The sequence below is a fragment of the Barbus barbus genome (assembly GCF_936440315.1).
Source record: "Barbus barbus genome assembly, chromosome: 39".
Taxonomy (NCBI): Eukaryota; Metazoa; Chordata; class Actinopteri; order Cypriniformes; family Cyprinidae; genus Barbus; species Barbus barbus.
In genome coordinates, this window is record NC_136717.1 from 1,394,705 (window position 1) to 1,412,395 (window position 17,691).

Genomic DNA, 17,691 nt, shown 5'->3' on the forward strand with positions numbered 1-17,691 from the left:
AGGAAGTGTGAGGCGGACTGCCACCGGACTAAGGATCTTAGTGACAGTGAACGGGCCTATAAATTTGGGTGCTAGTTTATTACAAACAGAGCGGAGCGGAATGTTACTGGAAGAAAGCCACACTTTTTGACCAACGACGTAGACGGGAGGCTTAGACCGGTGGCGATCGGCCTGGGCCTTGGTGCGCACTCCCACCTGGAGAAGAGTCTCTCGGGCTCTTTTCCAGGTGCGATGGCACCTCTGGACGAAGGCGTGGGCGGAGGGAACCGCGACTTCGGAATTCAGACTGGGAAAAATAGGTGGCTGGTAACCTATACTACACTCAAACGGTGAAAGGCCCGTGGACGAGACTGGTAACGAGTTATGTGCGTACTCAACCCACGAGAGCTGTTGACTCCAGGAAGACGGGTTCTGGGAGACCAAACACCGCAACACTCTCTCGAGATCCTGATTAGCCCTCTCAGTCTGCCCATTGCTCTGCGGGTGGAAACCAGAGGATAGACTAACACTCGCCCCCAGGAGACGGCAAAACTCCCTCCAAAATCTGGAGGTAAACTGGGGACCCCTGTCGGAAACCACGTCAATCGGGAGGCCATGAATGCGAAAGACGTGATCGACGACAGTAGCCGCTGTCTCCTTGGCAGAGGGTAATTTAGGCAAGGGGATGAAATGGGCCGCCTTCGAGAACCGGTCCACTACGGTCAAAACAACCGTGTTTCCCAGGGAGGGTGGGAGACCAGAAACAAAATCGAGTGCGATGTGGGACCAGGGTCTCGAAGGGACCAACAGCGGCTGGAGTAACCCCTCTGGGGGCCGATTGGAAGTCTTAGCACGAGCGCAGACTGAACAAGCCAAAACAAATTCCTGAGTGTCGCGGGCCATAGACGGCCACCAGAACCGTTGTTTAACCAGAAACTTAGTGCGATTTATTCCTGGATGGCAAGCCACGTTAGAACAATGAGCCCACTGAATGACGTCTGACCGTAATCTCTCCGGCACAAACAACCGGCTAAGTGGGCCCCCGGGCGGGGGCGTTACCCCTTCTAAGGCTGCGCGGACCTTAGCCTCCACCTCCCAAGTGAGAGTAGAAATAACAAGTCTCTCAGGAAGGATGCGCTCGGGGGTGGAGGGACGTTCCGAACGATCAAAAATGCGAGAGAGCGCGTCGGGCTTGATGTTCTTCGAGCCAGGACGATAAGAGATGGAAAAATCAAACCGACCGAAAAAAAGGGCCCACCGAGCCTGCCTGGAGTTAAGACGTTTGGCGGACCTGATGTATTCAAGGTTCTTATGATCGGTCCAGACGATAAAGGGTACCCCCGAACCCTCTAGCCAATGACGCCATTCCTCTAACGCTAACTTAACCGCCAACAGCTCTCTGTTACCAATATCGTAATTACGTTCGGTAGTCGACATGCGATGGGAAAAAAACGCGCAGGGGTGCATCTTGTCGTCCGAGGAAAAACGCTGAGAAAGAACCGCACCTACCCCCACCTCTGACGCGTCAACCTCCACCACGAACTGACGTGTGGGATCAGGGGCAACAAGAATGGGAGCAGAAACGAAGCGGCTCTTGAGGTTGGTAAATGAAGCATTAGCTGCATCCGACCACCTGAACGCCGTCTTGGGGGAGGTTAAGGCAGTCAGAGGAGCGGCTAGTTGGCTGAAGTTACGAATAAAACGTCGGTAGAAATTGGCGAACCCCAGAAACCTCTGCAGGGCCTTGCGGGAATCAGGGGTTGGCCAATCCACAACAGCCTTAACCTTGTCGGGATCCATGCGTATTCCCTCGGACGAGACGATATACCCCAGAAATGGAACAGACTGTGCATGAAAAACGCATTTCTCCGCCTTGACAAAAAGCCCATTCTCTAGCAGCCTCTGGAGCACTCGCCTGACGTGTTGAACGTGTTCCTGGAGAGAAGAAGAAAAAATCAATATGTCGTCCAGGTAGACATAAATGAACTGATCGACCATGTCTCTCAACACGTCATTAACGAGTGCTTGAAAAACCGCGGGCGAGTTGGACAGGCCGAAGGGCATGACCAAGTATTCAAAGTGCCCCCTGGGGGTGTTAAAAGCGGTCTTCCACTCATCCCCCTTCCTAATGCGGACCAAATGATAGGCATTGCGCAAATCCAATTTAGTAAAAATGGATGCTCCCTGCAGCCTCTCGAAAGCTGAAGACATCAACGGCAAAGGATAAGTATTCTTTACCGTGATGTTGTTCAGCCCTCGGTAGTCAATACAAGGTCGCAGGGAGCCATCCTTCTTCTTGACAAAAAAGAATCCTGCCCCCGCGGGAGAAGAGGAAGGACGAATGAGCCCGGCTGCCAGAGAATCAGAAATATATTTCTCCATGGCCTCCCTCTCAGGAGCAGAAAGTGAGTATAATTTGCCCTTAGGCGGAGACGTACCTGGCAATAACTCTATGGCACAGTCATAGGGACGATGCGGAGGGAGAGAAGCGGCTCTGGACTTACTGAACACCTCCTTCAGGTCGAGGTACTCCTGGGACACGTTAGACAGGTTCACCGACTCATCCTGCAACAGAGAACGAGACACAGTGGGAACGGCAGACACAAGACAGTTAGAAAAACAAGACTCCCCCCAAGATGAGACGGAATTCTGGCCCCAATCCACCTTAGGATTGTGACGCATCAGCCATGGATGTCCCAGCACGACCGGAACCAAGGGAGACGTGGTGAGGAGAAAGGTGAGCTCCTCCTGGTGGTTACCGGAAGTGACCATGGTGATGGGAACAGTGGAGTGAGTGATGCACGGTAAGGATTGTCCATCCAAGGCGTTAACGGAGATCTTGAGTTTAAGTGGTGTTATGGGTACAAGAAGTTGACGAGCAAAGTTCCAGTCCATGAAGTTCCCCTCAGCTCCCGAGTCCAGCAAGGCCTTGCAGTTGTGGAATTCGGTTGTCCACTGAAGTCTCACCGGAAGGAGAGTCATAGCCGACGGGTTGCTCTGAGATAGACCGCCCGACAGTAACCCGCGTTCTACTGTCGGGCTCTGTCTTTTAACGGGCAGTTAGATAGGAAATGTCCAGCCGTACCACAGTATAGACAGAGGCCCCTAGATCTTCTCCGATCCCTCTCCTCCCGGGAGAGCCGAGCTCTACCAACCTGCATGGGTTCGTGATCGAAGACCGGGCCGACCGTGTTGTTGGGATAGATGGGATGGGCAGGAACCTCCGATAGCGAAGGCGGACGGGTCAGCTGGTCACGGCGCTGAAGTCGAGAGTCCACCCGAAGGGCCAAGGAAATAAGTCCATCTAAGTCCGCCGGTAACTCAAGGGCAAATATTTCACGTTGAACACGGTCAGCCAACCCATGCAGGAACACGTCCCACTGCGCCGCCTCGTTCCACTTGCACTCGGCAGCCAGTGTGCGGAACTCGATGGAATAATCAGAAACGGTACGGTCCCCCTGCCGTAGATCCGCCAACACACTGGCTGCCTCGCGACCCATGACGGCGCGGTCGAAAACCCGTCTCATCTCCTCCGAAAGAAGTCGGAACGAGGCACAGCACGGGTGTTGGTTTTCCCACACCGCCGTCCCCCACTGGGCGGCCCGCCCAGAGAGCAGCGTCAAAACTAGAGCTACCTTAGACAGTTCAGATGAAAACGTGACGGGTTGCAGTGAAAAATACATAGAGCATTTAGTTAAGAAGGCTCTACAAAGGTTGGGCTCACCAGCGTAGACTTCAGGTGTGGGTAGACGAGGCTCGTGTACAACGCTGCGATTCTCAGGGACGGAACGGATAGGCGGTGGTGGGGAGGGCGCAGCGGGCGATCCTAGCTGTTTCACTTGATTGGTGAGCTCGGATACCTGCGTCACCAAAGCTTGCACAGCTCGACCAGTAGCCAGCATCTGCTCCTCTTGTCGATTCATCCGAGTGTTGTTGGCTGACAAGATGTCCTCAAGCGTGGGTGCATCCGCTGAATCCATTGATGGTCAGATCGTTCTGTCAGAACAGAGAGGCAGGATTCACAAGCGTGATGCAAATAAAACAGTTTATTGGAATAGGCAGAACGAAGATGACTAGTGGTCAGAAGGCTGGTCGAGCACCGGCAAGGGAGACTGGTGACGCAGGATCAGTGGACAACCGAAAGCTGACAGTCCGGGAACAGAGGCGTCGAGGAACCAGAAACCGTCATCCAGCACAGCAGGAACCAGAGAGAAAACACAGGACACAGCCCAGGCGGGAGACAACACCAAACGATCTGACGATGAACGACAAACAGAACAGATCTTAAATAGTGGTGTTAACGAGCCGCAGCTGGATCCGATCAGCTCGTCAACGAACCGAGCCACGCCCACACACACAGACAGGCACGCCAGAACACAGCCACACAACTCTCATACACACAGCAAAGATGAGTCAGTAAACCCATGAACCGTGACAAAAAAGAATGAATTAAAAGAAGAAAGACCACCTCCGTATGCTCCTTGCTGTGACCAGGTTGTTAACCAGATGCCTTTATTACAGGGAAAAATAGATATAAAAGGGCCCATAGAATTTGAGGGGTATGTACATGACACAAGTTCAGAAGAAGAAATAGAAGAGCAGAGCTGCCCAGAACCATTGTCATTAGAAAATAGGGAGGACGAATATGCTTGCAGGGTCGTGAAGGAGGGGCTGGAGCCACAGGAGGAGGGGCAGTGGACATCTAAACCAGCGCCACAGCCAAGACGAGAGAGAGAGAAAACAACCTACAAAGAAAAGTCACGAATTGAAGGAAGAGGGGCCGGAGACTACAAGGAGAAAAAGAAATCAGGTGAGCCTCTCACACATCGTAATCTTAAAGCAATGTTAAAGGAGATGGAAGAGCGTTATAAGCGCGAAACAGCAGCAGGTGGCGGCAGCGAGAGAAGTGAGGAGAGTGAGTCTGAAAGATCATCTGAGGAAGGAGCATCCCCTGCTGACTCCATACAGGAAGAACTGGCTGAGATGGAGGAAAGATGCAACAAGACAAGAGAAAAAATCAAGCAAGCTATCAATGTGACAAGAGAGGAATATGATCGAGTAGAGAGATCACTACAACAAGAAGCAGATGAATTGCTGCATCTTCAGTCAAAGCAACCTCATTCAAGTCTACGTTACCCTGTCCAGCGAAAACAGTACAAACAAGTTGAGGGGATATTGACCATGCAAGACATAGAGCCACTAGAAGATCAGCATCAAGTACAAAGACAAAGGAATGAAGAAGTATACAGATCAGCACGGACGACGAGATCTCCAACAAGAACAACAGAAGAAGCCAAGGATGGTGAATCAAGGCATCAGTGCCCTATTCTCATCAAGCAAGGGCATGCCCAGTATATACCTTGGGCAAGTCAAGACTTGGACTCTCTAGTATCCCGCCTCCCAGATATTCATGAAGGAGCTGGAAAATGGATCAAAACAGTGGAAGAAGAAACAACTGGAAAGCTGTTGGCACTAGGTGACATCAAAGCATTGCTTGTAAAGTGCCTAGGAGCTTCCAAGATGAATGACATCCTAAAGCAGTCTGGCCTTCTGCATGCAGTGGACAGACCTGAAGCAGATGGAACCTCCTTTGACAAACATCGACGTGATATTTGGAGGGTACTGAGAGCTGAGTACCCAATGCAAACTGACCCAAGCTGCCTGAAGGGGGAGCCAATGGGAGAAACAGAGAACCCCACCACTTACATTCAGAAACAACTGAGACGATGGAAAGAAGAACTGGAAAGAGATCCTGAACAAGACAGAGTACTGACAGCACTCTTCAGGACTGCAATTGTGGAAGCCATGCCTGCATCAGTAAAGCTGAAGCTGGAAGATGTGGTAGGTCTGAATTCAAAGTCACACAAAGAATTCAGAGACCATGTGGTTCATGCTGTGGAACAATACAGAAAGCAAGAACTGAAGATGAGAAACCAAGAAAAAGAACTACAAAGAAAGCTGACCCAAATGCAACTTGAAGAGCTCCTGAACAAGAAAAAGATCCAAGCAGTACAAAAGGAAGACTCCTCAGCTGTTATGGCACCTGTCAACACTTCAGTGCCAGTCAATCCACCAGCACCAATGAATGTGGCTGCACCAGCAAATCAGATTGTGACAGCACAGGCGCCACCTGCTGGACCAGGGAATGCACCACAAGGACAACCACCAGTGGTCATATATCTCAAGCCAGAACAAGCAAACAACAGGAATTGGAACAGACCGCAACAAGGAGGACGTGGTAGAGGCAGATTTAACAACAATCAACAGAGACCAGGGATATGTTGGGGATGCAATCAGCCTGGACATCTTAAAAGAGACTGTCCCTCCAATCCTTGGATGCAAGACCAACTGATGACATCAGGGGTTAATTATGAACAACAACCAGTACAGACCCGAGCTCAAGGACCTGTCAACCCGTGGCGTGGTCCTGATCAAGGTTACTAGGGCTGCCCAGAGAATCCTGAGGGGAGGAACCAACTTCCAATGATATCTTCGGATGCTGATCAAGAACCAATGTTGCGAGTTAACCCTCTGAGCCCGACAAACGCGAATACGCGTTTTGGGGCAGATTTTCCTGATGAGGCAGAAATGAGCTTGAATTACTCTGCCATTTTTGATCGTTCAGATAAGAGCAATACACCATTCGAATCTGTAAGGGGTCTTCTTTTATTTGTATTCACTCATAATAACAACTAAACTTTGTGCGTTTGAAGAATAAAGAAAACAAACAGCGTGCGCTCTCGGTCTTCTCCGTCTCCGCGATCTGTTTTCAGAAATGCGTCACTAAAATGAAGTGCAACTCAGCGAATACTCAACACAGAAACATGAGAGTTATCTCTATAGAAAGCTTGAAGTGTCTTCTTTCAAATGAAGTAAGTCATATCGAAAACAAATATTCTGTGATGAAGTAATCCGTATGAAACCAACACGATGTCCAGTCTGTCCCGTCTAACTCATTATTTTTAATGAGATCCCGCCCCCTCGCGTTCACATGCAAATAACCACGTGACCCGCGCGCGCGGAGCATAAACAAAGCGTCAGTGAAGAGTTCATCGCTGCTGCTGTTACTTTCTGGAAGAAGACGCGCTGAGTAAAGGCTGGATTTCCCTCAAAATCGATCTGATGAGTAAGTAATGTTTATTTTATTTTCTGCATTAGTTAACGTGTTATTGTGACAAACTTGAACACATTACTAGTTGGGTTGTTCCCAAACTACAACACGATAAATGCTACGCATCTAAGAATGTTTAGACCATGTTTATTATTAATAATCTGTTCACAAATATATTTTAATAATGTGCTAAACGATAACAATTAGTTCTCAGATATAAAATATATGTTTTATAGTACGAAGTATATCCTTTTATAGTACAGAGTCTATGACTGCAGAATCATATCTTTTATACTATAAAATCATACATGATGTTCAGGATGGCTATAATTCCTGACTAAAATGTTTGAAATCCAGTAAAACATTGTGAATATGATGGCCAATTCATTGTATTTAAATTTCTTACGGCGCGAGTATAAAACAATAAAAGTAATATGAGAGTACATTGTAACATGATGAATGCTACGAGTCTAAGTATGTTAAGAACATGTTTATGATTAATAGCCTACTCTGTTCAAAAATAGATTTTAATAACGTGCTAAACAATAATAATTAATTTCTCAGATATAAAATGTTTTTTTTTTTTTACGATAATACAAAGCATGAATGAGTTTATGACTACAAAACCTATATAAAATATATATAGAGATGCTCCTGATATAAACATGCTCACAAATGTTTTTTCTCTTTTTTTGGTTGTTTGTATTTTATTGAATCAGACACCTGCACCACAGATGATGAATCCTGCTGACTTACAGTCTCTTCAAACTGTTTTCCTCTGAGAGCGCTGCACTAACATCAGAAGTTCAACTTCAACAGAAGAATCTGTTGCAGGAACATGTCAAAGTCTGTTCACATCTCTGTGGTTAGATCAGTGCACAATAATGTGTCTTTGACCTTCATTATGTATGTTTTGATTATACTGTGTTGTAAATAAAATACAAATCATTTAAGAAACCCATTTTTTCAGTCTCCTCACACTCTCTCTCTTACCTGCCTCAGTCACAGTCACACTGATGGGCCATTAGCACCTTTAGGGGAGGGCCCTTTGTCTCTCAGGTGAGAACCACTTAATATTCAAGCCCATTACCACTCCCTCGCATATTGGCTCTCGATCACAAAACATGTCTTTAAAAATTTAAATCAATGTATTGTTTTCTGTGAGCAAATAAACAAGATGATTTTCACATAATTGTGAAGTAAATATTCTAGCCTGCAAGATCTGGTTCTCAAAAGTCTTGTGATCAGTTGTTCTGTGTGTGTTTTATGGTCTTATTTCAGTGACTTCAAAATGTTAGTTTTTCACTAACCACGCATAAACGTTGTTTTCTCAAAAACACAATCATGTACATAAATGCTGCTAACATATTATTGTAGCCCAGTTTGTGCTGTTTACAGTGTTATTAGACTTTAGCCATTTATATTTTTATAAGCAACTGAAAAAAGCACAAATGTCAGGGCATGTTGAAAGTTCTCCAGGCCCCCAAAACACCCTCAGGGCCCAGAGGGTTAATATCGAAGGAAAACCAATAACTCTCATGCTTGACACAGGGGCATCGTACTCGTGCTTAAATCCAAGATATGCCTCGCACCTCCCCATGTCTGGAAAATATATAAAGACAGTAGGATTCTCGGGAGTAACCCAGCTACTTCCTATGACGGCCCCTGTAAGCATAAGCTTAGAAGACACAGAAATAAGATTACCAATTTTAGTTTCAGAACATACACCTGTCAATTTGTTGGGTAGGGATGCTATATGTAAATTAAAAATGCAAATATGGTGTACTCCAGATGGAATTTATATAAATGATAGGGCAGTGAGACAAATGAATCTGACAGATTTACAACAAACACAAGAGCCATGTGCTAACATATATTGGTTAGGGGATTTGTATGAAGACGTAGAAAAAACACTTAGCAAATGGGGAAGATACATAAGAGTTTGTGAACCAAGTCTACCAAAAACTGAATTTCATTGTACTATGAAGTATGATGAAAGCAAAGACCCAGAATTTGAAAAAAGATGGCTGAAAGACACAAAAGGACTAACCATCCCCATGATGTCACAATATATAGTGATAGGACCAAAAGGCGCAGCTCTGCAGATAGATAGAGCAGAATTCATTGATGAATGGTTTGACGTGCCTAACTCAGTTCCCCATGTTACTCTGTATGTGAATAAAGACTGTGTTTCCAAAGACTTAGGCCCCATGATGAAAGAAGCAGAAAAAAGTGAATGGGAAGTTACAGAAAATCCTCTAATATTTCAATCAACAGATAACCTGTATCTTAAGATTTTATGTGCAACTCCAATGATGGGAGGTCCTAGAATGATTGTAAATACAGAAAACAAACCAAAAGTTGAGGAACATCAAACAAAACAGACTGAATTAATAAGAGAAATGGAGAGGCAAGTGCCATCAGAACTATGGTCACAACATGATACTGATGTAGGGCTAGTAAAGTCAGCCAATCCGATTAGAATAATACTTAGGCCTGGAGCTACAGTACCTAGGAAAAAACAATACCCTTTGAAACCAGAAGCTGTAGAAGGAATAAAAAAGACAATTGAGGGGTTAATGACAGCAGGAGTACTAATTGAAATCAATAGCCCTAGCAACACTCCAATATTGCCAGTAGCTAAAGTAGATAAATCCAAGTGGCGTCTGGTGCATGACCTGAGAGCAGTAAATGAGATTGTGGAGGACTGGCCTGCGGAGGTTCCAAATCCGCATACGCTGCTAACCAATGTTCCATCTACTGCTAATTATTACACTGTGATTGATCTTTGTTCTGCCTTTTTCAGTGTTCCCCTGTCAGAGGAAAGCAGACCATTGTTTGCGTTCACCTATCAAGGTAAAAAATTAAGCTATACACGAATGCCCCAGGGCTTCAAACACTCGCCCCATATTTTTAATCAGGTATTGAAGACAGATCTAGAAGATCTCAGACTCGATAGTACCTTAATACAGTATGTAGATGATTTGCTTCTTGCTTCTGCAACTCTGGAACAGTGTCATCAGGACTCAATTAAAGTGCTCACTAAATTAGCGGAGGGAGGACATAAGGTTTCCAAAGACAAGCTCCAATATTGTCTGCCACAGGTTGAGTATTTAGGACGCACAATATCACATGGGATGAAAGCGATATCACCTAGTCAATTAGAGGGCATTAGCAAAGTGCCCCAACCCCAAACAGTAGGGCAAATGATGACTTTTTTGGGAATGACAGGTTTTAGTTCAGATTGGATTGAAGACTATGCCATTAAGACAGCCCCGTTAAGAGCCTTAATGAAACAAATGGGTCATCAAAATCTTAGGGCACCATTGACATGGACAACAGATGCATTAATAGCATTTGAATCATTGAAAAGAGAATTGCAGACTGCACCTGCATTAGCAACGCCAGCATATGACCAAACATTTCATTTATATGTTGCAAACAGAAAAGATGGCTATGCATCTGCAGTACTTATGCAAGAGACTTGTAGTGGGAGGAAAAAACAACCAATTGCCTACTACAGCACAAAATTAGACAGTGTGGCTGAAGGATACCCACCATGTTATCAGCAAGGATTAGCAGCAGTATACTTTGCATATGAAAAAGCCTCTACAATAACTATGGGTTATCCAGTCATAATACATACACATCATAAGATAGTGGAACTGTTGGAACAGGGTAAATTCGTTCTTACCCCTTCTAGATGTATGGCATATTCAACATTATTGACCTTTCCAGATATAACGATAAAGAGATGCACGACAGTCAATCCAGCCAATCTCATGCCCCTGCAAGATGAGGGAACACCTCACGAATGTGTAGCTGACTCCTTAGCATTCACCAGATTAAGACCAGACTTGGAGTCAACACCCATCTCTGAGGCACATGTTGATTACTTTGTGGATGGATCATGTTTCAGAGACCATTTAGGTAATCATGCTGGATTTGCAATTGTTAGACGTGACAGCAATAACTTTATTCCAGTGGTGGTGCAGCATTGTGAACAACCATGCTCAGCACAACTGGCAGAGTTGAAAGCTCTTACTGAAGCCTGTAAACTAGCTAAAGGCATATCAGCAAATATTTATACCGATTCTGCATATGCTCATGGTGTATGTCATCTTTTTGGAGCAGTTTGGAAACAAAGGGGATTTAGGAAAAGTGATGGCACACCAATACAACATGGCGATCAGATAATTGATCTAATAACAGCTATGATGCATCCAAAGAGATTGGCCATCATTAAATGCCAGGCACACAAGAAGGGCAATGAGTTTGTGATTAGGGGCAATAATGAAGCAGACAAATATGCTAGACAAGCTTCTGGCTGCACTACAGCAATAATGGCTCCTTCTGTTCTAATTCAACCTCAGCCTCAATTAGCAGATGTAGCACGGATGCAACAACAAGCTACCCCATATGAACTCAGTGTGTGGCAACAGAGAGGAGCGACAAGAGACGCGAATGGGCTTTGGCGTTCGCATGAAGGACAGATGATAGCTCCTACACCTTTGCTTACAATCCTGATCTCTGACGCGCATGGTTTTGACCATTGCGCGAGGGGGGAAGTGATTAGAAAGGTAAAACGCCAAGGTTTTTGGTCACCTTATTTACAAGCAATGGTGGATGAGTGTGATGTCTGTGCCCAAAATAATGTAAGAAAGGGAACAACTGCTCCAGTAGGTCACATTCCAGTCCCAGAAGGGCCCTTCAAACATCTTGTAATGGACTACGCAGACATGATAAGAACCATCAGAGGTAAAAGATATTTACTGGTGATAATTGACAGATTTAGTAGATGGGTGGAAGCTGTTCCATCAGCAGACCAAGGGGCTCAAACAGTGATTAAATTTTTGACCAGAGAAGTAATTCCCAGATTTGGAATACCATCCCAAATTAGTTCAGACAATGGATCAGCATTCATTCAAAGAACAGTAAAGGCAGTAATACAACAGTTAAGAGTAAAGCAACGTCTAGGGTGCGTCTACCATCCACAATCGCAAGGGATCGTTGAACGGGTTAACGGGACTCTCAAGGCAAAATTGAACAAAATTTGCGCCGATACAAAATTGAATTGGGTAGATGCATTACCTTTGGCGTTGATGAGTTACCGTATGCAAACAAATAGGATAACAAACTTAACCCCACATGAAATGTTGACAGGTAGACCAATGCCAGTCCCATATCTGAGAGGTCCATATGAAGGACCGCCCCTTGAGCAGTTGCAAATGGAGTTAAAGGCATATATGAAACAACTGACGAGAATTCATGAAGCCATCCATACACAAGAACAGAATAGAGGTCCAAGATAGGAAGATGAAACACCTAGTGCTATACAACCTGGAGATCAGGTATATTTGAGGGTCTTTAGACGAAAATGGAATGAGCCAAGAAGGGAAGGACCATACACTGTAGAAAGAGCAACCCCAACAGCAGTACAGGTGGAAGGTAGCACAACTTGGTACCATTTAAATCATTGTACTAGAGTACCCAGATTGAGACCCAGAAGACGAGAAGAACAGATAGTAGATGAGGAAGAAAATGGGCAAGTAGAACCCCCTCCAAGAGAGCAGAGTCCTGAAAGTTATGGGGAGGGGGAAGAAAGTAATGCTGATGAACCTCATTTCAGGGAAACAGAGCGCGCAGAGGCCGCAGCACTGACTGAAGATGGGGTGCAGCCTCCAGAAGTGGAACGTGAAGGTCAGGGTGAAACTGATCGTGATCTTGGTGATGATATATCTGCTGCAGAGATTGCCCAAGACGCGGGGCAATCCACAAGACCATTCGAACCACAGCCATCAACTAGTGCTCAACCCAGATATCAACCTGATGAATTCCTCACGCTTGATCCAAACACCATTGCTGAACTATTCCCTTAGAGTGACTGATCAGAAATCAGGTATTTATGCAAACGAACATGTTAGAAAGAGGTCAGCAAGGAGGGTTCACGATAATGAAAATAATGCCAAAACATCAGATTTAAAGAAAGAAGGACTGCTAGAAGCAGCTCATGACAATGAGTGGTTCAAATGGGCAGAATTCACTGCAAAAGGAGCGGGAATGGCTAGTTGTGTGTTTTGTTCTCCATCCCCTCTCGAAAAATTAACAGTAGTGCCAAGTCCCTATGATTTCATCCAATGTGGTAAACATTATTCTCAATATTGTAAAGACACTAAAGCTAAAGGGGTACGTCATTTAAATGCCACATATTGTCCAGCAGAATGTTTACTTATGTTAGGAAATAAGGGCTTCTATAGAGATTTTGGCAAAATAAGAGTAGGAAAAGAGTGTAATCAGATGAACATTAGAGTTGCTGAAAATAAAAGAGAGATCCCATCAGCCTATGATATTGATTACACATTAGATTTTGAATGCTTCAACAGAACCAACGGAAAACAGAATGTGGGAGAATTTAGGGGCAACTGTGCGGTAACTTGGCATATGGATGTATTTATGTTTCGAGATCCACATGTAGTCAAGTTCGATAGTGTAATGTATGCTACCGCAACTGTAAAAACAAATATGACAATTGTGAGATTAATAGACAATTGTGCAGCAGCTACAATTCACTTTCCTGTTAATTATTATCTAATGGATCAAACGGAAACAGTGGCAGATTACTATTGGATGTGTGGAGGAAAAAGATTGCGAGCCACACTCCCAAAAGATTGGAAAGGTATCTGTACCAGAGTAAGATTGTTGCAAGGAATAACAATAATTGAAGGAGACATAGATAGTGTAAAGAACCCCAAACCACAAGGAAGCAGAGCAAAGAGAGCGTATGCTCCAGATCCAGATGTATATTTAGATGCAATTGGCCAACCTAGAGGAATACCAGAAAAATTTAAAGCGAGAAGTGAGGTAAAGTCTGGCTTTGAGTCTATACTTATATGGATAGCCACCAACAAAAACACTGAATGGATTAATTACATTTACTATAATCAACAGAGGTTCATTAATTACACCAATGATGCCTTAAGTGCTCTTGGAGAGCAATTAGATGCAACAAGCAAAATGACATGGCAAAATAGACAAGCGTTGAATTGGCTATTGGCAGAGAAAGGGGGAGTTTGTGTGATGTTTGGTTCTGACTGTTGTACCTATATCCCAAATAATACAGCGCCAGATGGATCATTCACCCAAGCGATGGACAAACTGAAAAATCTGAGAGAAGAAGTGACCTTGAATGCTGGAGCAGATCTGCAGATTGGAGACTGGTTAAATTCAATTTTTGGGTCTTGGAAAGGGTGGTTGATTAAGGTGGGCATCGTAATAGCTATTGCTATTGTTGTGTTTTTTGTACTGTTTTGTTGTGTTATACCTTTCATCAGATCCATGCTGGCCAGTGCTGCAGAGATGCTAAGCATATCAGTAAAACCAACCGGAGTTGACATTGGATATGCTCACGGATACACTGTGGGCCCTGGACTGGACGAACTAGACGACTTTGACCTAGAAGAGACTATTCTGTGAAACCTTTCCTGAAAGAACAACGGAGTGGTAGGGAAGGGGTGCCTTTTAATTTTTTATATACTTCTTTATTTTCACTTTTGTAGATATATTAGAGGTGTTGGATAGTGTAGGGAGAGAGATAGGGGTATTATGTATTTTCCTTTGGCATATGCCCCTTCCTGAAGTCATTTACTCCTTATATCATTTATATTGAAATCAATTTACTAATCTTAAATGTATAATGTGATTAATGAAAGAAAAAGGGGACGATAAGGGTCTGAAGCAGGTCATTGTCCATGTTATGAGGCATTGCAACCAGAAAAAGGGAATGACAAAGAAGGATTAATTGGTATCTGAAAGGTGATTGAGGGTCTGACCCAAGTCAGGAGTGCAATAACAGTGTTTATTCATTTAGCCCAGCCTTCAGAGATCAATATGTATTTTTTTTTATATACTTATTTTTTATGCTATTACACTAACATTCCATTGGTTACTATAACAATTGCTGTATACACTGGGACATGTCGTCAGAAAGGAAGAAGGAAGGATCGACGAGCACCTCAGTGCTTAGCAACATGAGTAGATTCAACTGGGGGTTTAAAAACCCACCATCTACTCCAACACCAGATAGGGCTGGAGGAAGCTCCTCTGGCAACGAAGGATAACATCACCAGATAGCACTCTAGGCTACCGGAAATGCCTAGAGTTCCTCTGGCTGCGTGGGACAAACCAGTGTTTTAAATCAATTTTCTAGATGTGTTGATTAATCATTCATATATTCTACATGACCATGACAACCATGGGCAAGGCTTGAACATTTTGTGCACATGCTTACACACACATTGATGATTGAATTGTTGATCCCCAAAAGTATGTTTAGATGGGAAGACAGATTCTTTTACTCTCTTCTAGTCAAGGGTGAGGAGAGATGTTTGGGTCTGGCTTCCTCTGGAGTGCAGTATCATGAAGAAGCCATTTGATAAAAGGTTATGAGAGGCCATACATTGGCTGAAAGAAGGTATACAAGGAGGGGTGGACTTATGGAACTGCACTCTAGGTAATGGACTTGATGGTGAGACTTAGTAAAGTCTCAAAGAGGGGAATATATTGTATAATTTTGCCCTAGAATATAGGTTATACTAACAAGAAAAAGTAAATCATGGAAGCAATCAATATACTAAATACTGTGTTAAAATAGCCTGAGAATGAATGCCTGTCTATGTGCAGTGAGTTCATGTGAGAGGCACTCAGAGGGAGAGCTAGTTGGAAATTTCCATACCATATTTGAAGAATATGTAAAACTAAGACCGTTGACGGTTGAGTCACCTCAAGATAATAAAGGCTATGCATGTTTTTAAAAAAGAGCAACGGCAGCCATATTCCACAATTAGATAATAAGCAAAGTGGGCTATGAGATAATGGTGGCAAACCGGCCAGGTATAGCAAATAAAAAAATAGAAGGTTCTGACATAGATAAGAGAAAGGTATATAAGGTGATGTACCAACACTTGAAAACTCAGAGGCAGTTTGATGTGGCGGCTGTGTTCTCGGCTTTGTTATCTTGTTATAATAAAGTCTTCTCTTTCACATTTGAAACTCTGCTGTTTTGAGCCTTTCTAATTGCACCAACTGAGATCCAGACTAGACAACTCCGGCGTGCCACGACACTACAAGAATAAACACTTATTTTCTACAAGAATAAACACTATTTTCCATTTCTGAAGTTAATCGGCAACCCTAATGATGATGTAATTATCTGTTGACTTCCCTGACAGCTGCACCTTGCTAAAAAAAAAGTTTTTGGAGATATGAGAGCAAAAAAATTATAGATTAAAAAATGGATAATAGAAAGCACAAAGGAGGCACTGAAAAGGCCAGCACCAAAAAAAGAAAAGAAAAAAGAGGGCCGGTCTAAGGCTTGAAACTCCAGGGCTGAAAATTAGTCCCACTCTGGCCCTGCATGTGATCGTGAATCTCAAAAGTGAAAGTGAAACTAAAACGTGATCACATAAAAAGCAGTTTCAGTGCCAGGCATAATAGCGGCTCCCTGATGCCCACAATTTAGGCTATATACAGTATAATACTATATACAGGACGATAGTTCATCTGTTTGGAGTGGTGTCTTCTCCAAGTTGTGCATGTTATGCATTAAGACAAACGGCAAAGGACAATCAATCGTTTTTTCCATGAGAAGTCATCAAAACTGTCTTTGATTGTTTCTATGTAGATGACTGCTTGAAGAGCATCTTCTCGGAGGAGGCTGCTATTGCCATGGTGCAGGATCTTATTGCTCTTTGTCAAAAGGGTGGATTTTGTTTGACCAAATGGATCAGTAATAGTCGCAAAGTACTGCAATCAGTTCCAGAAGAGTACAGAAGTAAAGGCATCCAGTATTTTGATTTAGACTGAGACAAGTTGCCCGTAGAAAGAACTTTGGGGCTTCATTGGTGTGCAGAAGCTGATACATTTCCATTTAAACTGCAGTTGAAACCCCATCAGTGTACAAGGAGAGGGATTTCTTAACAGCACCCCTGAATGTTTTATTCATTACAAAGGAATTCTGTTCCATATTTCAGCAGGAGGTGACGTGAGCTGGGCTGACTAATCACCCGCCTTCTCAGCTCATGTAATTTCCTAAAAGGTAACCTGATGATAAACTTCCATAGTAGTGACAAAATCTTTGCGAATTTCCCTCTGAAATGTATCAAATGATCTGTTAGTTAATCATTTTTGTCTGTCTGAGAAACAGCCAGTGATTTCAGTACATCAGTAAATATGAACAGATCTGAAATAAAATCTGGCACTTAGGAGAGGCACACACTGTCACATGAAGAAATCAGAGGCATAAATTAAGTTTACTCACCTCATTTTTCACTTTCATACGTAGCGTCAAAGCTTCCATCTTTGGGTCTTCTGTCTCACTGCCAGCTGCTTGTGCTACAGCATGATAAAGAGCATTCTGATGATCCGAGTTAACGCTGACTATCCTGCCATCATCCTGTACGATGTCAAAATGGCCGCTGTACAGCTGTGTATCAGCTCTGTTTTTAAAATGAAAAGTAACTACATTCAGTACATAAGTTGATAAGCATTAACACTAAAACATTTTTTTTATATGCAAGCTATATAATGCTCTAACTCTTAATCTT

The 17,691-nt window shown here is 43.8% G+C and overlaps 2 protein-coding genes and 1 long non-coding RNA gene across 3 annotated transcripts in view; 1 reads left to right on the forward strand and 2 right to left on the reverse strand.

Annotated features, from left to right (window-relative positions):
• The window catches only part of LOC306858939 (uncharacterized protein), a 429,579-nt gene that overhangs the window by 139,624 nt on the left and 272,264 nt on the right, over positions 1–17,691 (reverse strand). The gene's annotated exons all lie outside the window — the stretch shown is intronic.
• LOC306858846 (uncharacterized protein) overlaps positions 1–17,691 on the reverse strand; it is a 45,540-nt gene that overhangs the window by 13,258 nt on the left and 14,591 nt on the right. Inside the window, exon 6 of the mRNA XM_079399608.1 lies at positions 17,406–17,583. Coding sequence (XP_079255734.1) covers positions 17,406–17,583 — 178 coding nt within the window. The remainder of the gene's footprint in view (positions 1–17,405; positions 17,584–17,691) is intronic.
• The window catches only part of LOC306858963, a 1,377,007-nt gene continuing 1,366,471 nt past the window's right edge, over positions 7,156–17,691 (forward strand). Inside the window, exon 1 of the long non-coding RNA XR_013783264.1 lies at positions 7,156–8,549. This is a non-coding gene — a long non-coding RNA (uncharacterized lncRNA). The remainder of the gene's footprint in view (positions 8,550–17,691) is intronic.